The 26,415-nt window shown below is 38.9% G+C and overlaps 1 protein-coding gene across 4 annotated transcripts in view; it reads left to right on the plus strand.

The window, feature by feature from the left end:
* Positions 1-24,047, plus strand: part of LOC126236232 (dual specificity mitogen-activated protein kinase kinase 4-like) — a 138,947-nt gene extending 114,900 nt beyond the window's left edge. For 2 of the 4 annotated variants that reach the window (XM_049945368.1, XM_049945369.1), the window contains 4 exons: positions 4,628-4,747; positions 4,967-5,146; positions 20,615-20,841; positions 21,079-24,047. In XM_049945368.1, the coding sequence (XP_049801325.1) occupies positions 4,628-4,747; positions 4,967-5,146; positions 20,615-20,841; positions 21,079-21,244 (693 nt within the window). In that variant the 3' untranslated portion in view covers positions 21,245-24,047. The remainder of the gene's footprint in view (positions 1-4,627; positions 4,748-4,966; positions 5,147-20,614; positions 20,842-21,078) is intronic. The other 2 variants (XM_049945367.1, XM_049945366.1) reach the window with 2 other exon arrangements.
* Positions 24,048-26,415: the final 2,368 nt, after the last annotated feature.

Consider the following 26,415-nt stretch of genomic DNA (forward strand, 5'->3'; position numbering starts at 1 on the left):
TTAACACTGTCCACTTCTTCTATCTGCTTGTCATCATATGTTTGGCATATACTCATGGGGACACCCCTTACAAGTTCTGAACTGCATGTAGTGTGATTTTTCAAAGTTTAGTGACAAAGAATTGGCTAGGAACCAATGACTAATGTCCACAAATATTGTATTAGCTGATCTTTGCAAGACTACACTTGATTTGCTATTTATTGCAGTGTTTGTATCATTGGCAAACAAAACAAATTTGGCACCTTGTAATGTTACTCGTGAAAGGTCATTGACATACACAAGATAAATTAAGGGCCCGAAGATGGAATCTTGTGGGACCCCACAAGGTTGGTGGTCCCCCCCCCCCCCCCAAAGCTTTTGAGAGTGCTGGCAAAACTGAAATTTGACGCTATTTCTTTATCTCCCTTCTTAAACAGTGGCTTAACTTCAGCATATTTCAACCATTCAGGAAATATTCCACTGATAAATGACTGGTTACACAGGTAGCTTAATATGTTACTTAACTCAGAATCACATTCTTTAATTAACTTTGTTGATATTTCATCATACCCACTAGATGTTTTTGATTTTAAAGATTTTATGATGGACATTACTTCTGCTGGGGTAGTGAGCGTCAAATTCATATTCTGGAAGTTACTTGAAATGTCTGGTCTGAGGTATCCCATGGTAGTATCTACAGAACTTGACAACAACATCTTTTCAGTAACAGCTATAAAATGTTTGTTAAAAAGTTCTGCAACACCATACCCTTCTGTCGCCAATGTATCATTTACTCTTAATGCTATTTGCCCCTCATCATGTCTGGTTCTACCAGTCTCCTCTTTCACTACATCCCATATAGTTTTTATTTTGTTATCTGGTTTGACTATCTTTTCCTTGTAATGTATTTGCTTTGATGTCCATATTACAGTCTTTAATATTTTGCAGTATTTCTTGTAATGTGCTATAGCATCAACATCACAACTGTTTCAGATTGACAGATATAGTTTTCTTTTTGTTTCACAAGATACCGTTATTCCTTGAGTAATCCTTGGCTTCTTTGTACACTTTGCTCTAATGTTGGCTAGTTTGGGGGAAACCCGTTTTCAGATAAGGTGGTTGTTGTTGTGGTCTTCAGTCCTGAGACTGCTTTGATGCAGCTCTCCATGCTACTCCATCCGGTGCAAGCTTCTTCATGCCTGAGTAACTGCTGCAACCTACACCCTTCTGAATCTGCTTAGTGTATTCATCTCTTGGTCTCCCTCTACGATTTTTACCCTCCACACTGCCCTCCAGTACTAAATTGGTGATCCCCTGATGCCTCAGAACATGTCCTACCAACCGGTCCCTTCTTCTTGTCAAGTTGTGCCACAAACTCCTCTCCTCCCCAATTCTATTCAATACCTCCTCATTAGTTATGTGATCTACCCATCTAATCTTCAGCATTCTTCTGTAGCACCACATTTTGAAAGCTTCTATTCTCTTCTTGTCCAAACTATTTATCGTCCATGTTTCACTTCCATACATGGCTACACTCTGTGCAAATACTTTCAGAAACGACTTCCTGACACTTAAATCTGTACTCGATGTTAACAAATTTCTCTTCTTCAGAAACGCTTTCTTTGCCATTGCCAGTATACAGTTTACATCCTCTCTACTTTGACCATCATCAGTTATTTTGCTCCCCAAATAGCAAAACTCCTTTACTACTTTAAGTGTCTCATTTCCTAATCTAATTCCCTCAGCATCACCCAACTTAATTCGACTACATTGTATTATCCTCAGTTTGCTTTTGTTGATGTTCATCTTACATCCTCCTTTCAAGACACTGTCCATTCGGTTCAACTGCTCTTCCAAGTCCTTTGCTGTCCCTGACAGAATAACAATGTCATCGGCGAACCTCAAAGTTTTTATTTCTTCTCCATGGATTTTAATACCTACTCTGAATTTTTCTTTTGTTTCCTTTACTGCTTGCTCAAAATACAGATTGAATAACATCACGGAGAGGCTACAACACTGTCTCACTCCCTTCCCAACCACTGCTTCCCTTTTGTGCCCCTCGACTCTCATAGCTACCATCTAGTTTCTGTACAAATTGTAAATAGCCTTTCGCTCCCTGTATTTTACCCCTGCCACCTTCAGAATTTGAAAGAGAGTATTCTAGTCAACATTGTCAAAAGCTTTCTCTAAGTTTACAAATGCTAGGAACGTAGGTTTGCCTTTCCTTAATCTTTCTTCGAAGATAAGTCGTAAGGTCAGTATCGCCTCATGTGTTCCAATATTTCTACAGAATCCAAACTGATCTACCTCGAGGTCAGCTTCTACCAGTTTTTCCATTCGTCTGTAAAGAGTTTGCATTAGTATTTTGCAGCTGTGACTTATTAAACTGATAGTTCGGTAATTTTCACATCTGTCAACACCTGCTTTCTTTGGGACTGGAATTATTATATTCTTCTTGAAATCTGAGAGTATTTCACCTGTCTCATACACCTTGCTCACCAGGTGGTAGAGTTTTGTCAGGACTGGCTCTCCCAAGGCTGTCAGTAGTTCTAATGGAATGTTGTCTATTCCCGGAGCCTTGTTTCGACTCAGATCTTTCAGTGCTCTGTCAAACTCTTCACGCAGTATATCATCTCCCACTTTATCTTCCTCTACATCCTCTTCCATTTCCATAATATTGTCCTCAAGTACATCGCCCATGTATAGACCCTCATATACGCCTTCCAACTTTCTGCTTTCCCTTCTTTGCTTAGAACTGGGTTTCCATCTCAGCTCTTGATATTCATACAAGTGGTTCTCTTTTCTCCAAAGGTCTCTTTAATTTTCCTGTAGGCAGTATCTATCTTACCCCTAGTGAGATTAGCCTCTACATCCTTACATTTGTCCTCTAGCCATCCCTGCTTAGCCATTTTGCATTTCCTTTCGATATCATTTTTGAGACATTTGTATTTCTTTTTGCCTGCTTCATTTACTGCATTTTTATATTTTCTCCTTTCATGAATTAAATTCAATATTTCTTCTGTTACCCAAGGGTTTCTACTAGCCCTTGTCTTTTTACCTATTTGATCCTCTGCTCCCTTCACTATTTTCATCCCTCAAAGCCACCCATTCTTCTTTTATTGTATTTCTTTCCCCCATTCCTGTCAATTGTTGCCTTATGCTCTCCCTGAAACTCTGTACAACCTCTTGTTTAGTCAGTTTATCCAAGTCCCATCTCCTTAAATTCCCACCTTTTTGCAGTTTCTTCAGTTGTAATCTACAGTTCGTAACCAATAGATTGTGGTCAGAGTTACATCTGCCCCTGAAAATGTCTTACAATTTAAAACCTGGTTCCTAAATCTCTGTCTTACCATTATGTAATCTATCTGATACCTTCTAGTATCTCCAGGGTTCTTCCATGTATACAGTTTTTTTTCATGATTATTGAACCAAGTGTTAGCTATGATTAAGTTATGCTCTGTGCAAAATTCTACCAGGCGGCTTCCTCTTTCATTTCTTACCCCCAATCCATACTTACCCACTATGTTTTCTTCTCTCCCTTTTCATACTATCGAATTCCAGTCACCGATGATTATTAAATTTTCGTCTCCTTTCACTACCTGAATAATTTCTTTTATTCAAATAAGGTAAGCACTTTATTAGCAAAAGTGTTTCATTCATGCCATGAGCACTGTAAGGATCATTCCATTGAATGTCTCTGAGGAGTGTCCTAAACCTTGCAACTGTGTTGCAAGAAATGGAGAACAATATCCACACACTTTTTGTTTGTAGTTTTCATTGAAGTATGTGAGAAACAGTGACAGGTAGCTCCACAAACACAGAGAGGTGCTCGCAGAGGGGAATGTAATGTAATGGATGTGAACCATTGTTGCCTGCATTGTGTGGCTAACAAGAGAAATGTGGCCTTATTTTGTGCTTCTTGGTTTATGTTGTAAAAGTTAAGGCTGACATACAGTTTACTACTACTTGGTCATCTTTGATACTGTGAAACACAAGCCCTTTGGTTTCCATATTTTTCTTGCCTTTTAAGATCTTTGGGAACTTGTTCAGTAGATGTTTCACAGTAGAGAAGATGAGCAATTGCTCATAGCTCTTGAGGAATGCATTTTAGAGCTCTTGTTTACTAGACTTCTTTTCTTGTTTTGGTCCATACAACCACATCTGAAAGTTGTCTGTCCAACAATCTTAGTGACAACAGTAGTGGTACATGTATTCCACTGTTAGAGGTATCAGAATGCTTTTTACTTATAACTTTTGACTCTCTTTTGTGAACCAGGGTTCTTTACTTCAGACTGATACATTTACTCTTCTCCATCATCCTTGAAAGTTTGTAATGTCATCATGAGATTGCTCTGTATATTGCTTCAGTAAAAATATCAATTTTCACAATGTTGATAAATTAAAATCAGACGCACATAAGCATTTTTTCTTAGTGTTTGTATAAAATTTGTGTGAGATCGTAAGACTTTTGTCAGATAAACAAGAATTCTTCTCTGACATGTTAATAAGCAAGTGACAAAAACGGTTTTAATGAGAAACAAGCCTCATCCTTTGGAATTGAATTAAAATTTTTAAATATCACTAAATTATTGTATTAGGTTTATTGTGACTGACTGATATGTTTATGATGTATTTTTATTTGTTGCAGGGTGACTGTTGGATATGTATGGAGCTCATGGACACATCATTAGACAAATTCTACAAATTTATTTATGAGAAATTAAATCAAAGGATACCTGAATGCATCTTAGGAAAAATAACAGTTGCCGTAAGTTTTATTTACCATACCGTTACGTGCTCAAAAGGGGAGGGGGGGAAGAGTATAGAACTGCATTGTTTTTCACAGTTTAGTTAGTTTAAATTGTTAATCATTTTATTGCCAGCATGTTTGTATCATTGTTTGCTTTTAGTAAATGATAGAATGACTTTTTGTATAAAGTGTCTGTATTGTTATCTTAAGTTACTCACTAAAGTTTTGTTGAAACAGACTGTAACTGCCTTAAACTATTTGAAAGAGAAACTGGCAATCATACATCGTGATGTGAAGCCTAGTAACATTTTGTTGGACAAACGGGGAAACATCAAACTTTGTGACTTTGGTATCTCAGGACAGCTGGTGGACTCAATTGCACGAACAAGGGATGCTGGTTGCCGACCATACATGGCAGTAAGTACAGCTCTCAACCGGGCAAGCCACTAAAATGTTTATGCATTTTATTTATTAAGATTCCTTTTGCCCTTCGTATTTTGGAGGAAATATTAACAACATATTGTACGACTTTTAAAAGTATTTATTTGCTAAATCAAATTATTTTAGTTTTTTCTTTGGACTTATTATGCAGTGATGTTGTCAGTGAGATAAAACTGGGTATAGATGATGCCAGAATATTGTTCATTCATGATCCATGTTACATGCCATTTGCAAGGACTTTAAGCACTCCAATGCTTGCAAAATATGTTTCACAAATATTTTCTGGGAAGAATTGTCAACTATAAGACTACAGCTAAATAAAGGTGGAAATAATATACTAGATGATGGAATGTAACTGGATGGATTTAAAAAAAATAAAAATAAAAAAAAGAATGTGGGAAATCTACTCACCTAGTTGTGGCAAGAGTACACACAGATCTCAAAGTTAAGAAAATTAGCAAGCTTACAGAGCCAGTGGCTCCTTCTTTTGGCAGAAGCAATGAAGGGGAAGGAAGAGGGACGAAGAAAAGGGATTGGTGAGGTTTAGAGAATGGGGAGAGTTTGGAAAAGTCACCCAGAACCCAGGTTTAGGGAAGACTTACCTGGCGGGATGAGAAGGAAAGACTGATTGTTGAAAGTCTTACTCATGTGAATATCTCTCTCTCTCTCTCTCTCTCTCTCTCTCTCTCTCTGTGTGTGTGTGTGTGTGTGTGTGTGTGTGTGTGTGTGTGTGTTCTTTTCTTTTCTGAAAAAGGCTTTGGCCAAAAGCTCAACATGTAACATTTGTGTCAGTTTGCAACTCAACATTTTATCTTTACAGTGAGTAACAATCTACCCTTTCCATAATATTGTTGATATTCAAACCTGGACTCTCCAGAACCTCACAATCCTTTCTACATTTTTGGAATTTCTTCTGTTACAATCTACAGTTAATCACCAATAAATTGTGGTCAGAGTCCACACCTGCCCCTGCAATTGTCTTATGGGTTAAAATCTGGTTCTGAAATCTCTGCATTACCTTTATATAATCAATCTGAAAGGTTCCAGCATCCCTCTCTAGGTCCCTTTCTTGTATACAGTATTTTTTCATGAGTCTCAAATGGAGTGTTAATGGTGCTTAAATTATGCTTTGTGGAAGATTCTACCAGGTGGCAGCTTCGTCTTTCATTCCTTTCCCCCAATCCATATTCTCCTTTCGTTTTCCTTCTCTTCCTTTTCCTATTATCAAATTCCAGTCCATTCCTCCATCACAGTTAAATTTTTGGTAATCTGATTAATTAGTTTTTATCTCATCATACATTCTTTCAGTCTCTTTATCTGCAGTGCTAATTGGCATATAAACTTGTCCTACTTCAGTGAGTGTTGGCTTCGTGTCTATCATGGCTATGATGAATCATTCAGTATGCTGTTCATGTAGCTTACTTGCATTCCTATTTTCATATTCATTATTAGACCTACTTCTACATTCTTCTTCTGTGGTGCTACAGTCCAGGATGAACCTTGGCCTTCCCCTACATTACCCCTATTTAATTTTGTATTTATAACTGTGTACTGACCTGACCAGAAACTCTGTTCCCCCTGCCAACAAACTTCAGTAATCTACCCCCCCCCCCCCCCCCCCTCTATATCTACCTTCAACCTATCCATTTCCCTTTTTCAATTTTCTAAACTACCTGTCTGATGAAGGAGTTTAACATTCAAGCTCTAACCTCTAAAATAACTGTTTTGTTTTTCCTGATGGTCCCTGTCCAGAGATTTGAACGGGGAGACTATATTACCTCTGGAATATTGTACCCAAGATGATGGGATCGTTTGACTACACACAAGAACTGCATGCCATTGGGAAAAAGAATGATTGTAGTTTCCCTTGCTTTCAGCCATTCATAGTATCAGCACAACAAGGCCATGATGGTTGATGTTACAATACCAGATCAGACTGTCGACCTGCAACTACTGAAAAGTCTGCTGCCACTCTTCAAGAACCACATATATGGTTGGCAGGTCCACAGATATCTCACCATTTTGGTTACACATACAGTACAGCTTTCTGTAATGTTGAGGCATACAAGGGGCCCCACCTCAGCGAGGCGTGTGGTTCTGGTCACACAGTTTGATAACGTTTCACACAAGACTATGTCGCCTCTCCTGACTTCACTGTCGTTCAAATACATTCTTCGCTTTTTCCAGGATCCTAATTCCCGCACTCGAGGCCATGACAGTCTGCCTTTTATCAGTGGATTTCCTCATTTGTGGCCTGCATTGTCACTGGAATGATTCCCCATTTGTCTCTGCTCCGCTTACATACTTTCCTTTCATTTCACATACCTAACACATTACCAGACAGCATGCAGTCTAAATGGTTGGTGGTAGTCATAATGCTTTGGCTCATCAGTGTATATAATCAGGCTTTTAGGCTAAAAAGCCTGATTCACTTTCCGTGTATTCAACATACACTCCTGGAAATGGAAAAAAGAACACATTGACACCGGTGTGTCAGACCCACCATACTTGCTCCGGACACTGCGAGAGGGCTGTACAAGCAATGATCACACGCACGGCACAGCGGACACACCAGGAACCGCGGTGTTGGCCGTCGAATGGCGCTAGCTGCGCAGCATTTGTGCACCGCCGCCGTCAGTGTCAGCCAGTTTGCCGTGGCATATGGAGCTCCATCGCAGTCTTTAACACTGGTAGCATGCCGCGACAGCGTGGACGTGAACCGTATGTGCAGTTGACGGACTTTGAGCGAGGGCGTATAGTGGGCATGCGGGAGGCCGGGTGGACGTACCGCCGAATTGCTCAACACGTGGGGCGTGAGGTCTCCACAGTACATCGATGTTGTCGCCAGTGGTCGGCGGAAGGTGCACGTGCGCGTCGACCTGGGACCTGACCGCAGCGACGCACGGATGCACGCCAAGACCGTAGGATCCTACACAGTGCCATAGGGGACCGCACCGCCACTTCCCAGCAAATTAGGGACACTGTTGCTCCTGGGGTATCGGCGAGGACCATTCGCAACCGTCTCCATGAAGCTGGGCTACGGTCCCGCACACCGTTAGGCCGTCTTCCGCTCACGCCCCAACATCGTGCAGCCCGCCTCCAGTGGTGTCGCGACAGGCGTGAATGGAGGGACGAATGGAGACGTGTCGTCTTCAGCGATGCGAGTCGCTTCTGCCTTGGTGCCAATGATGGTCGTATGCGTGTTTGGCGCCGTGCAGCTGAGCGCCACAATCAGGACTGCATACGACCAAGGCACACAGGGCCAACACCCAGCATCATGATGTGGGGAGCGATCTCCTACACTGGCCGTACACCACTGGTGATCGTCGAGGGGACACTGAATAGTGCACGGTACATCCAAACTGTCAACGAACCCATCGTTCTACTATTCCTAGACCGGCAAGGGAACTTGCTGTTCCAACAGGACAATGCACGTCCGCATGTATCCCGTGCCACCCAACGTGCTCTAGAAGGTGTAAGTCAACTACCCTGGCCAGCAAGATCTCCGGATATGTCCCCCATTGAGCATGTTTGGGACTGGATGAAGCGTCGTCTCACGCGGTCTGCACATCCAGCACGAACGCTGGTCCAACTGAGGCGCCAGGTGGAAATGGCATGGCAAGCCATTCCACAGGACTACATCCAGCATCTCTACGATCGTCTCCATGGGAGAATAGCAGCCTGCATTGCTGCGAAAGGTGGATATACACTGTACTAGTGCCGACATTGTGCATGCTCTGTTGCCTGTGTCTATGTGCCTGTGGTTCTGTCAGTGTGATCATGTGATGTATCTGACCCCAGGAATGTGTCAATAAAGTTTCCCCTTCCTGGGACAATGAATTCACGGTGTTCTTATTTCAATTTCCAGGAGTGTAGATCATATCTCACCATTCTTCACATCAATAACAAACAAAAACTGTTGTTTGTCTTCATGTTTTTGCAGTGTAATAACATGATCCTTTAAATTTTGGGATTAAAGCCAAATAAACTCTTAATTCTTCTTCTACTATTTCGGCTATGTACCTTTCAGCTGTCTTCGGAGTGAGCCAACAAACTGAAGCTGCACTCCTGAAATTTAATGTATCAAGAACTGTTCTGTTGACTTGGAGATCATTCAGTTACACACCATAAAAACATCCTTTGAAATTTCATGTCCATTGCTTTCTTCTTTTTTGTCAGGCAATTGGGCACTATGTACAACTGATGTTCCTTTATTTCTACAGGGTGGTACATGAAAAACCGACCACAAGTACTAGGCTACTCATTGATGCCCATCAGTTGTCGTCTATTGTTTTGAAGCTGTTGCTTGCAGTAGCGTATTTGTTATTTCATTACAATCTTATTACTACATGTTTACCTATTTGTTGTTGTATCTGCTCATGGCGGGCAACAATTTGCTTGGAATTGGCAAGCAGTCCATACTCAAGGCCACTTTTCCTTTGCCACCCTGTATTTTACATGGCAGTCCCTTAACCTTTGAGTGGGTGTGCTGTTTTCTGTAACATGAGCAGGCACACAGCATACTTTGTACATATGTCAAGAATAGCTCTGTTTATGGTACCAAGGTAATCATGTATGAGCAATATCACAGTTTAGTGTTAGTTTAATTTAGTGACTACAAAATAAACTTACATTATATGAGCGAAGTCACTGGTTAATTAAATAGTGATAAAATAAAATAAACTTCCATTGTATCATTCTGTTGCCATTTACAAGTATCACCCCACAGTAATGACCCACTGAAAGCATTACACTGCGAAATAGCATCAGATCTCAGCTGACTGCTTCTCAGTTGCTAATTATCTCATAGACGATTGCCTCATTGTGGGATTATACTGATAGTTCATAATCTGGGTCATTTTCTTGCATGGGTCGTAATTTTTTTTCTCACCTAACTCGCTGTTTATTTTATATTACTACCACACTCTTGAACATACGACAACATAACTTAGCATAGTGTAAGGTGCAACAATGAAGAAAAAATAGATATGGGCCCACAGTTGAAAAACAACAATGGAACAGTACAAGATAACGTCATTTGTGGTTGGTGCACTTTATACATAGACACGCCTGCTCAAGTGCTAATAACATCTGGCTGTTTCAAAAATACATCTTCATATTTTGTACCACTGCAGCCAAATCACCTTTGGTTTCTTGATCCAAACTTTTGATTTATTTCACCTTTTGCTATATTTTTTTTTTGTTTCTCTGTGACAGCTTGGTTTCTTCTTCCTTGATACAGCATTTTGTGTGACTACGAGGTGCATTCAAGTTCTAAGGCCTCCGATTTTTTTTCTCCGTACTGGAAAGAGATAGAAACATGCGCATCGTTTTAAAATGAGGCCGCATTCATTGTCAATACGTCCCAGAGATGGCAGCACCGTACGGCAGATGGAATTTTACCGCCAGCGGCGAGAATGAGAACTGTTTTAAATACTTAAAATGGCGACGTTTTCCTTACTTGAACAGCGTGCAATAATTCGTTTTCTGAATTTGCGTGGTGTGAAACCAATTGAAATTCATCGACAGTTGAAGGAGACATGTGGTGATGGAGTTATGGATGTGTCGAAAGTGTGTTCATGGGTGCGACAGTTTAATGAAGGCAGAACATCGTGTGACAACAAACCGAAACAACCTCGGGCTCACACAAGCCGGTCTGACGACATGATCGAGAAAGTGGAGAGAATTGTTTTGGGGGATCGCCGAATGACTGTTGAACAGATCGCCTCCAGAGTTGGCATTTCTGTGGGTTCTGTGCACACAATCCTGCATGATGACCTGAAAATGCGAAAAGTGTCATCCAGGTGGGTGCCACGAATGCTGATGGACGACCACATGGATGCCCATGTGGCATGTTGCCAAGCAATGTTGACGCGCAACGACAGCATGAATGGGACTTTCTTTTCGTCGGTTGTGACAATGGATGAGACGTGGATGCCATTTTTCAATCCAGAAACAAAGCGCCAGTCAGCTCAATGGAAGTACACAGATTCACCGCCACCAAAAAAATTTCGGATAACCGCCAGTGCTGAAAAAATGATGGTGTCCATGTTCTGGGACAGCGAGGGCGTAATCCTTACCCATTGCGTTCCAAAGGGCACCACGGTAACAGGTGCATCCTACGAAAATGTTTTGAACAAATTCCTTCCTGCACTGCAACAAAAACGTCCGGGAAGGGCTGCGCGTGTGCTGTTTCACCAAGACAACGTACCCGCACACCAAGCTAACGTTACGCAACAGTTTCTTTGTGATAACAACTTTGAAGTGATTCCTCATGCTCCCTACTCACCTGACCTGGCTCCTAGTGACTTTCCAACAATGAAAGACACTCTTCGTGGCCGCACATTCACCAGCCGTGCTGCTATTGCCTCAGCGATTTTCCAGTGGTCAAAACAGACTCCTAAAGAAGCCTTTGCCGCTGCCATGGAATCATGGTGTCAGCGTTGTGAAAAATGTGTACGTCTGCAGGGCGATTACGTCGAGAAGTAAAGCCAGTTTCATCGATTTCGGGTGAGTAGTTGATTAGAAAAAAAATCGGAGGCCTTAGAACTTGAATGCACCTCGTAGAATTTCTGACACTCTTTACTTTTCAACTTTATATTCATCCTCAGCCATCGTCTGCTACATACCGGTGAACCCTTTTTCACTGTCCATTATTATCTTTACTTTAAATTTATTTGCTTGAAACAAATCATTTTTGCAAATCTGGATTTATTAATTCTAAAGTCAATTGCCACATTATACTTAACCTTCCAGTTGACTCTTTTTATACATTCCTGTCACAATTTATATACAACCAACATTGCCCCTGAATACCTTGTTTCATCAGTCTGTAAGTCTAACAGTGCCTAATACATTAAAGTGCCAAAAAACTGGTATACTATTCAAATACAGAGAGACGTAAACAGGCAGAACACAGTGCTGCTTTTGGCAAAACCTATAAAAGACAAGTGTCTGGCTCAGTTTTTAGATCGTTTACTGCTGCTACAATGGCAGGTTATTAAGATTTAAGAAAGTTTGAACGTGTTGTTATAGTGATGGGACACAGCATCACCGAGGTAGGGATGAAGTGGGGATATTCCCGTACGACCATTGCACGAGTGTACTGTGAATATCAGGAATCCATAAAACTTCAAATCTCCAAATCACTGTGGTCGGAGAAAGATCTTGCAAGAACGGGACTGATGATGACTGAAGAGAATCGTTCAACGTTACATAAGTGCAACCCTTCTGCAAATTGCTGCAGATTTCAATGCTGGGCCATCAACAAGTGTCAGCTTGTGAACCATTCAATGAAACATCATTGACATGGGCATTCGGAGCCGAAGGCCCACTTGTGTACCATTGATGACTGCACAACACAAAGCTTTATGCCTCGCATGGGCCCGTCGACACTGACATTGGACTGTTGATAATAGTAACATGTTGCCTGTCGGACGAGTCTCATTTCATATTGTATCGAGTGGATGGACATGTACGGGTATGGAGACAACCTCATGAACCCATGCACCCTGCATGTCAGAAGGGACTGTTGAAGCTGTTGGAGGCTCTGTAATGGTGTGCGGCATGTGCAGTTGGAGTGATATGGGACCCCTGATACGCCTAGATGCGACTCTGAAAGATGACACAGAATTAAAACATCTTGTCTGATCACCTGCATCCATTCATGGCTATTGTGCATTCCAATGGACTTGAGAAATTTCAGCAGGACAGTGCGACACCCCACACATCCAGAATTGCTACAGGGTGGTTCCAGGAACACTCTTCTGAGTTTAAACATGTTTTCTGGGGACCAAACTCTCCAGACAAGAACATCATTGGGCATATCTGGGATGCTTTACAACGTCCTGTTCAGAAGAGATCTCCACCCCCTCGTACTCTTACAGATTTATGGACAGCCCTGCAGGATTCATGGTGTCAATTCCCTCCAGCACTACTTCAGACATTAGTCGAGTCCACACTACCTAGTGTTGTGGCACTTCTGCTTGCTAGTGGGGGCCCTACACGATATTAAGCAGGTTTACCAGTTACTTTGGCTCTTCTGTGTGTGGCTCTTCTGTGTGTTTTACATGTGTGTGGCTAGCACTAAGTGCATATACTAAAACTTGGAATATTGTCATCAGCTTTCAGAAGTTCTTCGTACATTCTCTCAGAGTTTTTCGCAAACTTCATTGCAAGAATTTAATAAAACGTATAGCTTCATATCATTAATCTTAGTTTCCTACCGTGTCAGAGATTTCCTTTGCTCGGGGACTCAGTGTTGGTGTTGTCTTCATCATTTCGTCTCATCTCCATCACAAAGATATGCAATTGCCCAATTGGATCAGATACAAATACTCACACCAGGCAGTCAAGCGACCTCAGATGGGATCTTCTGGCCAATATCATTTGGTCATATAATTTCATTTATAGCAACATTTACTAGGTTTTATGCTAACTCCTCCTATTGTTTCTTTTAATCATGGCTGATATTCTTCTCTAATTGTACTATCTGTTTTCCATGCCTTATATCATTTTATTTGGTTTGGTTCTAGTACTCTCCTGTTTCAAATCTAACAACATTTAGCAATTCAGTGATCATTCTTGCCAAGTCTGTTTTTGTACATACTCTTGTAACCCAGTACTAAAATATTTGCATGTGCATCTTGTTTGTATTTTTATTTTCCCATACTCTGCTGTGCCGAGGCCGATTTTTTCGATATTATGTTGCTTTTCAAGTGATGAGATCAAGATTCTCATTTCCAATTGTGGGTAACCCACTGTCCCAGTTTGCAGTCTTTCCTTTCAAATACTTAATCACAAAACAGATATGTTGTGCATTCATGCATGTGCTTGGCATGAGACAGTAAAACCACGCAAAAATGCTAGTAAGTGTATATTCCACTTTAGTATAAGTTTATTAAAATTTACTTTAATATTAAATTGTGTTAGTTGGACTTTATGCAGTAAGCTTAGTGCTCTACTGCTGTATCTTTTTCTGGAAATACTACTGCACTACATTTGCCATACTTTTTTGTGTTCTGTAATGTGTGTTCTGTAGTAGCTGATGATGCCCGATTTGACAGTGGCTTTGCAGTTCCTGTGCACTTTGTCAACATAAACTTGAACACATTTACCTTTTTCTGAATATCTTGCACGTTTTTGCTTTTTTATGATTTTTGTGTGTTGTTCTTAATTCTCTTTAGGTCATGATTTAGACTTGAAAATTTCTCAAGTACCCATATATTTTTGTGAGTTCTGCTACTGCTACTTCTAATTCCTGGATTGGTTTTAATTCACTCATTATCCAATTTTGTTTTAATTTAGTTGTAATCTAACTTTTCATGTCTAATGCTGCATTCATTTTTCTGTTAATTTTTAACTAGCTGATCTAGCATTTGTCAGTAACTATTTGTTACTACCTCCTCCCCCATTTGTTTGCAGCCTTCTAACTTGTTTACATTTTTTCTGTCTCTTTCTGCCCTGACATGATTTGTGGTATCATCCTGTATGTATCTTGGTGCATCTGTTTCATAACCTCTGTGCTTTTTTCTGGCCTTTCTGTATGTTCAAATCAACATCTACACATATACTCCACTAGCCAAGTGGCGTGTAGCGGAGGGCACAATTCGTGCCAAAGTCATATCCCCCCCCCCCCCCCTCTTCCACTTTCCACTTGTGCATCACGCAAGGGAAAAACAACTGTCTGAACACCTCAGTACGAGCTGAAGTATCCCTTTTCTTTGAATGGTAATCATTGTGTGATTTGAAAGTTGGTGGTAATAACATATGCTCTACATCCTCAGTGAAGATCGCATTTCGGAATTTAGTGAGCAGCCCCTTCCGTTTAGCGCATCATCTATCTGCAAGTGTGTCCCACTTCAAACTTTCTATGAGATTTGTAATGCTCTCGTGATGGCTAAATGTACCAGTCACGTATCTTGCCACTCTTCTTTGGACCTTCTCAATCTCTTGAATCAGACCCAGCTGGTAAGGGTCCCATACAGACGAACAATACTCCAAGACTGGACGAAGTAATGTATTGTAAGTAAATTCCCTTGTTGAAGGACTGCATCACTTCAGGATTCTACCAATAAACCACAATCTAGAGTTCTCGTTCCCCATTACTTGTGTAATCTGATCATTCCATTTGAAATCATTTCAAATAGTCACACCCAGATACTTGAAGGATGTTACCACTTCCAAAGACTGGGAATTTATTTTGTACTCATACATTAATGAGGATTTTCACCTTGTTATACGGAGTAGGTTACACTTACTAATGTTGAGAGATAACTGCCAGTCATTACACCACACATTTATTTTCTGCTAATCCTCATTGATTTATTCCCAACTTTCGTGTTATACTACTTTCCTGTAAACTACAGCATCATCGGTAAATAGTCTAATGCCGCTGTCAATACCATCAACCAGATTGTTTATGTAAATCGTAAAAAGCAGTGGACGTATTACGCCGCCCAGGGGCACAGCTGAAGTTATGCTTGTTTCTTCTGAAGTCACCCCATTCAAGACGACATACTGCTCTCTGCCTGTTAGAAAACTTTCTATCCAATCACATATGTCATTGGATAGACTGTAAGTGCACCCTTTTTGGAGTAAGTGACAGTGCGGAATCGAGTCGAATGCCTTCGAGAAATATGGCATCAACCTGGGAGCCGGTATCTAGAACCTGCTCTATATCAGGTACAAAGAGGGCCAGCTGTGTCTCGCGTGACTGCTGTTTCCTAAAACCGCGCTGGTTTCTGCAGATGAGCTTCTCAGAGTCTAGAAAGGTCATTATGTCTGAACACAAAATATGTACCATGATTCTACAACAAATCGATGTCAGTGAAAGTGGCCGGTAATTATGTGCATCCGATTTTCTACCCTATTTATAGATTGCTATGACCTGGGCCTTTTTCCAGTCTCGTGGAACTTTCCGCTGTTCCAATGATCTCTGATAGATGATGGATAACAATGGTACGATATTTGTAGCGTACTGTCTGGGCCAGATACCTTCTTGGCGTCTAGGATCTTAACTGTTTTACAATACACTAAACACTATGTCAGCCATTCTTGTGTTTGTTCGATAATTGAAAGGGGGAATGGTGCTGCAGTCCTCTACCGTAAATGAGTTTTTGAAAGCTAGGTTTAGAATTTCGGCCTTCTGTTTATCATCTTCCATTACATTACCTGTACTGTCAGCAAGAGAAGGTATTGAATTATTTATAGCGTTCATAGATTTTATGTATGACCAAAATTTTTTGAGGTTATTTTTAGAATCTGCAGATAAAATATTGCTTCTGCCCCCTGTGATAAACGTGTAATTTTCCCAGTCAGTGGATGCTAGATTAGAGTCTCCACCTATAACTAATGGATAATTTGGATATTCATTTCCTATGTATTCAAGACTTTCCATGACATGTTCTGTGACATTTGTTGCGGATGCTGGTGGTCTATAAAAACATCCTAATACAATGGTCACTCCTTGTGTGATTGACAGCTTTATCCAGACTATTTCACACTCCAACCCAGTATCGATCTCAACTGCGTTTAAGCAGCTTTTAACAGCAATGAACACACCACCTCCCATTGGATCAGTCCAGTCCTATCCTTCCTAAACATTGTCCAATCTGAATTCAAAATTTCACTGCTATTTGTGTCTGATTTCAACCAGCTTTCGCTACCTAATAAAATATTGGGATTGCTACTGTTTATTCCGGAGAGTAACTCAGGGATCTTGCTAGAGAAACTTCAACAATTTGCTAACATGAGATTTAGCATATTTAAATGACCTGTTTAGGCGAACTAACGATTTTTACAGTTGGCACACCCACATCAGTGTCATGAATTGGTAATTTTTCAGTCCAACGGTTTGTTTCCCGTGGATGTATTATCAGGTTTTAACACTCTGCTCAATCATATTCTGCTAATGTCCAGAGATCCTAAATGTTTGAATTCAGCACTTGTTTCTCCCTTATTTCTATCATGTATTCCAGTAACTACTCCTGATTGCACTTCTAGTATTGGTGTTATAATTCTGATTTCTATTAAAGTTAATGAAAATTAAAACTATAAACACCCAAATTACTATTAAATTATCACACAAATAATAATGTACTACTTTTAAAAATAATTACCTATAGCAGCAAATGCGCAACATGACTTGATGATTATTCCTCATTGTGCTGTTGTTGAACTCAAGAGGTAAGAAAAGTCAGTGGAAATAGGCGAGAAAACATTAGTAAACATGCTAGTGCAATATAGAATGTGTAAGACTGTAGACAATAATACATTGAGTAGTCTGGAGGTGGTTGTTATTCAAGAGTGGATGATGGATGGATGGATGGATGATGATGATAGAATTAAGAACAAGGTTTCATTACTTTCTTTATGTTCACTAAATTTTATGAAAGACAATCCAACTACCATAATCTTTTGCATTTAATAAGGAAAATTTTCATCACCTTTCCATACTTTTGAAGTACAAGATAAATCATACAGTTTCATACAGCCTTCTTTGATGTAGATAAATTTCACTTCCATAAATTACAGCATTTCAACAGACCAACTGTCTAGCCTTTTTTTGAATATGTAACTATATTTGACAGTTTTTTTTATGGGTAGCAGGGGGATTGTGTGTGTTGGGAGGAGGAGTGGGTGAGACTTGTTTGTGGGCTTTTAGAACCAAAAATTAAGTTCAAGCCAAAGAATTTTTTTTAAAGCAATACTAATAAAGACACTGCTCTAAAATTATTCGAGTGAGGTTATAAAATAAATGTTGCATGCACTGTGACTGAATACATTAAAGTTAGTGTGTATGATATTGGGGAATGCCCTTGTTATCCATCGTTTGTCACTGTGCTAAGCTATTTTGTTCTGAACAATCTGTGTTGCTTAAAACTGTGCCTTTTAGGTATCCCCAAAAGAATTCTTACAACACATAACCGAAGTTCTCTCAAAATCATACAATCACTGAAGAGACAGTACATTTTGCTCATTCTAGTGTTAGAGAAGGGAAACAGCCACTTGATGTGTTCTGATGAACACATGAGACTTGTATAAAAGGGGGTGAAACCAGTTGTATACTGATTCAGCATTGCACATCAAGCATCAATCACCCTTATGTAAAGGATTTTTCAGGTGTCGTGCTGGGGGTTTTAATTGATAAAACACATTAATTTTGAGAACTAATGATTTATTAATTATGGAACCATTGAAAGCATGTCCTGTCCATGAGTGAAGTGTAATTAAGTCAATAAAATCCCAAAGAAGCTCTTAAAATTATCAAAAGTATTCCATTCACTGCCCCTGTTAGGCCTCTTTTACTTTCCATTAAGACATTGACAGTGTCTGTTAAGTTTGGTCCATTGAACTTTACAGACACTGTCAAATGCAGACACTGGAGTAACATAGTTCATGCGAAAGCCTAAGCAACCTGATGAGAAAGCTGAACATGTCCCTCCTTGTGTAGGAATCATGTAATTGTGCAAGCAGTGAGGGAAGCTGACACTGGGACCAATGGGAAGTTTAGTTTTGTCCATAAAGCATGCTTTGATAGCCAAAGCGATTAAGGTGACCACTTGTGTAAAGTGGGAAATTCTGGGTTCGAGTCCCAGTCTGACATACATTTTCATTTGTTTCCAGTAAATTTTATAGCTGTGCTGGTACCACATTCACACTATGTGAACACATTACATGGCTTTTTTTAAATTTATAGATCACAAAGGTGGGGTGAAAAAGGTTTTTCATTTTCTTTCACAAAATGAAGTCCTTTCCAAAACCTGTTGGTTTAATGAAAGTTACTGCATTAGCTTCTTGGAGAACATCATTAGTCTAGGTTACAATGTTCTATGTTCTGTTCATTCTGTTTATATGTTGGTGACACTAACAGGAGCAAAATGAGTCAAGCACAGGTTATTGGTTAAATATACTTACTTCCAACTAGTGTTTGATATTTGCTGCTAAAGTTATATATGACCCAGTCACAGTAATGCTACAAACTCCTGTATTTAATGTCAGCATGCAATAATCACTCACACACAGCAGGTCGTCGCACTATCAGTGGAACATATATAAAGTGTGCTGGGGAGGGTGATGGGGAGAGAAACGGTGCAGTTGTAATGCAGGGACAGAAAGATTTATATGACTTCCATGATCATTGGCTTTCGGGCCAAGAGTGGCATTTCTCAACTGGCTAAGTTTATAAACTGTTTGTGTACCACAGTGGTTAAAGCATTCTGTGCATGACAAAATGGCAATATCCAAAACTGGTGCCGAGGCATCTGTGGTGCACCTTTGGCCTTAGATGACAAAGGCCGAATGCTGGTTGCAGTGAGGTGTATGGGTAAATAAACGTGCAACAGTTTAGCAACTGGTCACCCAGATGAACCAAGGGGCCATCATAGTGTCTTCTCAATGAGCGTTCAGTGAATGTTGCTGCATATGGCCTCTGCAGCAGGCACTCGGTTCATGCTGAGTGCTGCACTTTGGTGATGAAATCTGGAACTTGTGTGCCAGTACTGAAGCTGAATGTCCACAGAGTGGTGACAGGTGGCCTTTTCAGATGAATCGCATTTTATGCTCCACCGGACAAATGGCCATTAGAGCACATGGCCCTGTGACAGTCATTGTAAGGGTGCAGGCCGCAGGAAGAAGTGTTTTAGTCTGGGAAATGTTTTTGTGGCTTTTCCTGGGTGATCTCATCATTCTGGAAGGCACAGCGGAGCAATACAGATACACATCTGTCTTTGGGGACCATGTTCACCCCTTCATGCAGTTTGGTTTTTCCTTCGCATGATGGCATCTACCAGCAGGACAATGCAATGTGTCACACAGCTCACAATTTATGTGCATGGTTACTAGAGCACCAGGATCAGTTTGCTAAACTCCCCTGGCTATCGTACTTCCTGGACATAAATCCAATTGAGAATCTGTGGAACCACCTCAATTGGGTTGTTTGCTCTGTGGATCCTCAACAGAGCAGCCTAGCACAGCTGACCACAGCACTGGAGTCGGCACATCTCCACATCTCTGTTTGTAGCTTCCAGAGCCTCATTGACTCTCTAACTACATTTTCACACTGCTTAAGGTGTTTTTTTCTGTCCTTTTACAAGTGGTCACATTAATTTGACTGGACTATGTATAACACAATAAAGACATGCATGCATTTTGATATCCTGTCAATAAATATCACATCAAAATTTTAGTAGGAGTCTGTCTTAGTGTAAGTCATAAACTCTGTGTCCTGTAGCAAGTGAGACTGAATGTAATGAATGCCTTATAAGTCCGTGCAGATACAAATATATGTCTGGAGGTAACAGGAGTATTGTTTAAACTTTCATTCATGTTGTGAAATCTTTGTCTGCAAGTATACCACAATAAAAAATTGTATTAAATATTGTTCACCTTTTGCTTTGATTTCCATTTCCTGTTTCATACTGAAATGAATGTTTGCTTTTACAGCCAGAGAGGATAGATCCTCACAGAGCACGTGGTTATGATGTCCGCTCAGATGTCTGGTCCTTAGGAATTACTCTCATGGAAGTTGCAACAGGTCATTTTCCATACCCAAAGTGGAACTCAGTCTTCGATCAACTTAATCAAGTTGTGCAAGGCGACCCTCCTCGCCTCTCACCCAATGATAATGGAAATCATTTCACAATGGAATTTGTAAACTTTGTTAATACTTGGTAATATTTTGATTATTTACTGCTAGTTTGTGTGTGTGTGTGTGTGTGTGTGTGTGTGTGTGTGTGTGTGTGTGTGTTTTGGGGAGGTGGGGTGGGTGATAATATATTTTAAATTAATTTCATAGTTTTGTTTTGTGAATTATGGTGCATTGTAACACCTTTCTCGTGTAGTTTTGATGAAACATGTTTTTGTAGACTATAAGATGTAACTGAATTGTTTTAACTTTTTTATTTCAGCCTCATTAAAGAAGAAACACAGCGTCCAAAGTACAGTAAATTGCTGGAGCATGAGTTCATTGTCAGAAGTGATCAGGAGTCAGTAGATGTTGCACATTATGTGAGCAATATCTTGGACAGTATGGCAAACAATGGTGCCACTATGTTCACTATGAACCAGCCATGATGACAATCATGTTATGTTAGTTTAACTTATGAACTCTGGAATCCCTGTTGGCTTCCACATGTCCTTTCCCCCAGAAAACTGGGTTTTGGAATTGTGGCTTTATTGATGGTCCTATGTCCAGTATCTGCTAGTGTCAGGAGAGTATTATGGAAGTAAACAAAGTGAGACTGGCATGTGCACTGTGGATGGAATTGGAATATATTCCATACACTTTTATATAAAAGGGAAAAAAAATGTTGGAATTGGTTTAAGACACCCGTCATTTTGCTCATGTAATTATGTATTGGGATATCAAGAATGCCTATAGTACAATCACATTCTGTATTTTAACATGTATTGATCCTTGCTCATTTGTAGTGTTTTAAATGTTGACACCCTAAATTGTTAAATCAACTAGTAACTTCATGTAGCCCATAATCTTCTCTAAAGTTACATATAGTTTGAGAAGTAGTGCTGTGAAATCACCTTTTTTAACTTCAGATTGTTGTACTGAAGAGCAGACACTCATATTTTTATTGCAATGTGTTTGTAGTGCCATGGCAGACCATTTTTATGTATAACAGTGTCTCTGGTCCAGCAATTCCTCTTACCCAAAGAATGGGTATTATATAAATTTGTAAATATTGATGTTAGTGGACTAGTGATTTGCCGTTGTGTGATAACAAACTATTGTTTGCAAAAGTATTTATTTACAATTAATAGTTGAAGGCTGTGCAATAATGGAATTTTCTGTTTCTAGCAATTTGTGTCTTGCCTCATCGAAGGTAGACATAACAATGAGTCAGATATTTTTAAGGAAATGAAACTATCTGTTTTATAAATGCTAGAAATTCTGTGATTTTTCCATTAATTTTGTTATTTTTATCTTCTAGACATACATGTTCATATGAGGTATTCTGCTGTATTTGTTGAAGAGATATGGCCTCGTTTTGTATTTATTTATTTCTCTATCTTGCTTCCTTATGGTTCTCATTGTATTACTTTGGAAATGCGTATCAGCTGTTAGTTTTCATTCATTCAGCCAGAATCTATATTTCAAATTTGGAAAAAATTCTCATTTGTCCTGTATTTGGTTATCCCTTCTCAGGTTTTTTTAGAATAATAAACTATCACCTGCTGGTCTTAATTAGAGTTTTTTCCTCCTTAATACTTATTGTGACTGCAGTTTGCAGTAGTAGCCTACTTGTGAAAATGGCAGAAAAAACTTGTCACACGTTCTTCTTGCAAGAGTTATGGAATCACTCAGATGATTGTTGTAATTCAGATGTTAAATTTATATATATATAAAAAGAAAATGAAATCAGCAACAGTCCACAAATTCTTATGAAAGAGAACTGCACTGTATATTATTTACTTACTGGCCATATAATGTAATGTCAGACTCAGAAATTCTCTCTGTGTTGAGAGACTCTTTTTTTTTAAATAAACATTTATTGGAAGATAGTTTTCATTTTATTCCTGCCATACTGCTGTAAGATTATTGTCAGAAATCTTTAAAACATGTTTGTATTTTTATTGAAGTGGAAATCTATGCTTTTTGGTAATTTGTTTGTGGATAAACTGTATCTTCTGTCTTGCAATATTATGAAATCCATAATTTACTGATACAGTACATGTGTCACTAAAGGACTGATAATACACTGAGAAATATGTAATTGTGAAATAGTGACATTTCAGCAGTGTAATAGATTCTTTAGTTCAGTGTAGTTGCTAATTATTTACTAAATTATTCTTGTCTACATTAGTGACAGTTACAAAAACACTTTAAGCATTAACTGTCAAACATACTGAATGTACCTTTTTGTTACTTCTTATTCATCAGATGTAATGAAAAAAAAAAAACTAATATTTGTTTCAAATGAAAAATCATGCATTGAAAAAATTAGCACCTAGTTGCAAAATGGTGGCTAACTTTACACAAGAACCATGTAGAAGCCTCTTTAAACTGACAAATGGAAGTAGCAGGTAGCACAAATATGCCAGCAGATATTTGTAGTTATGTACTGTATTCACTGTTGAGATGATTATGTCTGGACATTGAGCAGCAAACAATCATTAAAACTTTTTGTAGCAGCCTCATATGTACAAGTAAATATCAACAAAAACTGATGTGACACAATAACAATGCTGAGTAGGTTTGTGTAAGTTTCATCTCTTGTACCTTAATTTCTGTTCCCAGTTGACATAACATTTATGTCAATTTTATTGGTTCTTTGAAGACATGCATTAAGGTTGTTGCTGTCTAGAATTTGATTAATTAAAGGAGTGAGAAGCTGAATAATATACTGTCTACCTGAGGTGTGCTATTCAATTTTTTCCCGCCAACTTGAATTTAATAGTGTGGTTTTTACTTTGTAGAATATATACTGAAGTATATTCCTTACAAATGTATTATTTTTGACTTGGTAGAAAGCATTTCTGTTTCACAGTTGTATCTTGTAGATACAATCTGCTTCTTGTACTGAAACAGAAAATTGAATTTTCTTGAAAAGAATGTTTATATATTCACACAGAAGTTTTGAATTTACTGTAAGAATAACTTTAATGAATTGTGACCTTTTTTACGTACTGCTCCAATCAAACAAAAGAAGAGACACATTTGGTGAGCATTATTTTTAAAATTACTGCTTTCCACTGAATTGAGAATTATGTCTACATTAAAATTTTTAAAGAGTATGAGTTTTTTCTGTGAAAAATAGATCTTGGATAATATGAAAGATCAAATAAATTATATGAACATGTCCATTAGAAATGTAATTTATTAGTTTTCCCTGCAGTAGCATCTAACAGCGCCCTGCCTAAAAGTTTACAAGTGATGCTGTGTCCTGTTATCCAGGCGCGTAATATTCTTTCTTGGTGCAACTTTCAAAATAAAAGCTATATTTAGCAATTATTTCTTGATTTAATGCTCCATGTTTTGTTATACGTCATGCTGAGCTTAGTCGACAGTAATTATTGAGCTGGGGTTTTCACTGGGATTTATGTAGGGAATGAACGAAATTTTGTTGTCTCTGCAGTTTTTGTGACTAGTAGCTCTACCAGTCATCTGATATGACTGAAAGCAACTGCTCTCTCTCTCTCTCTCTCTCTCTCTCTCTCTCTCTCTCTCTCAAATTTAATGTGAGAATAAGAACATTAACCTTGGTATTCTGTTTTGATCTGCATGATTAGGAATCGGTATTCCTTCACCATGAAATTATTATTATTATTATTATTATTATTATTATTACTTTCTTCAAATATAACATTTATGAGACACTTAGATTTTTGTCCATAATTTCATGAGTTGTTTAGTACTCAGTGTTTCTTATTGTCAAAATAATTGTCACAAATTATAAATATTGCTTATGTATTGTTTGAGTTGATATAACCGGACAAGAAATCAGTTTTACCCTCTGACATTTTTATCTTCCATGAGCTTCAAGTGACATGTTACTCATGTATTTTGTTCAGGATGTTGTGTTATTGTGGTTCGATCCAAAGACTCGTCTGATGCAGCTCTTTATGCTACTCTATCTTTCGCAAACCTCTTCATCTCCGAGTAACTACGACAACCTATATCCTTCTGAATCTGTTTACTGTATTAATCTCTTGGTCTCCCTCTTCGTTTTTTATCCCCCATGCTTCCCTCCAGTACTCAATTCATGATCCCTGAATGCCTCAAAATTTGTTTTCTAGTCAGGTTGTACCACACATTTCTCTTCTCCCTAATTCTATTTAGTACCTCCTTGTGAGTTACCTGACCTACCCATCTAATCTCCAGTATTCTTCTGTAGCACCACATTTTGAAAGCATTTATTATCTTCTTGTCCAAACTGTTTATCATCCATGTTTCACTTCCATACATGGCTACACTTCATACAAATACTCTCAGAAAGGACTTCCTGACATTTAATCTATACTCAATGTTAACAAATTTCCCTTCTTCAGAAACACTTTTCTTGCCATTACCAGGCTACATTTTAAATCCTGAACCATCATCAGTTATTTTGCAGTCCAAATAACAAAACTCATCTATTACTTTAAGTGTCTCATTTCCTAATCTAAATCCCTCAGCATCACCTGATTTGATTTGAGCTACACTCTATTATCCTCGTTTTGCTTCTGTCAATGTTCATCGTGTATCCTTGTTCAGGATATCATTTCATTCAATGCAAACAGTATTACTGTTTGACTTGTTCTCCTTTATTGTTCACATGAAATCCTACTGGCAGAGAGTTTTGTACATTGCTTGATTGCTGTTTTGTTAAGAGGGTGTGTTGGAAAGTAATGGATCTGAATTTTTTATGTGAAAACTCTTAAAGATTTTTAAATAAAACAAATGTTATTAACATTAAACATCTTCATTCTCCATGTCTACTTATTTGCAGTCCTCTGCTACTGGAGGTCTTTGTATTGTAGCATTTAACATATCGGTCTGTAACATAATTATGTTGGTTCTTGAGAAACAGCCTGTTGTAACTGAGTTCCATTTTGAAAAGTTTGTCCACACATGGAGCACCCTCTCCTTGAGCATGACAATGCCAGACCACTCATGAGTGCTGTGGCATGTGGAACAATCTGACATCTGGTGTTCACTGTCATCGGTCATCCTCCATACAGTTCTGTCTTGGTCTCAACAGATTTTCATCTACCGCAGAGTCCCAGTAATCCGAATGTTCGTTTAATCCGAACATGAAAAAATGTTAGTCTGAGTATGGAAAACTGTGCAGTAAACTGCTGTACATACACACTATTTTAGTTTACACAGTACAGTAAACATGTATTTATAAAAGTTGGCAAGAAAACATTAGGTTTAAACAATGCATAACAATGAAAAAAAAGCTGTCAAACTTACTAAAATACAGCAGACATTTTATCCTACTTTTTAGATGACAAAAACTTAGTCATTGTTTTTTGGCGTAATGAAGTCAGTCTGTTATATGACGCATAGTTTCGCCATCGTCTCACAAACATCAAATCAGCAGGTGTAGCAGTGGGCTGTTGCTCCAAATAACTAGATTGTCCTGAAATTCAAGAGATGTCTACAGTTTTCTCCACGATTTTCTCAATGTGTTTTCTGAAATATTCTTCTATGCCTCAACTGGCCCAATAAACAACATCCTTCACATTAGTCTTTTTTATTTTGTCCTCTAAAGGAATGCTATCATCTTGGATCAGCATTCTTAAAA

This window comes from Schistocerca nitens, chromosome 2 (assembly GCF_023898315.1).
Source record: "Schistocerca nitens isolate TAMUIC-IGC-003100 chromosome 2, iqSchNite1.1, whole genome shotgun sequence".
Taxonomy (NCBI): Eukaryota; Metazoa; Arthropoda; class Insecta; order Orthoptera; family Acrididae; genus Schistocerca; species Schistocerca nitens.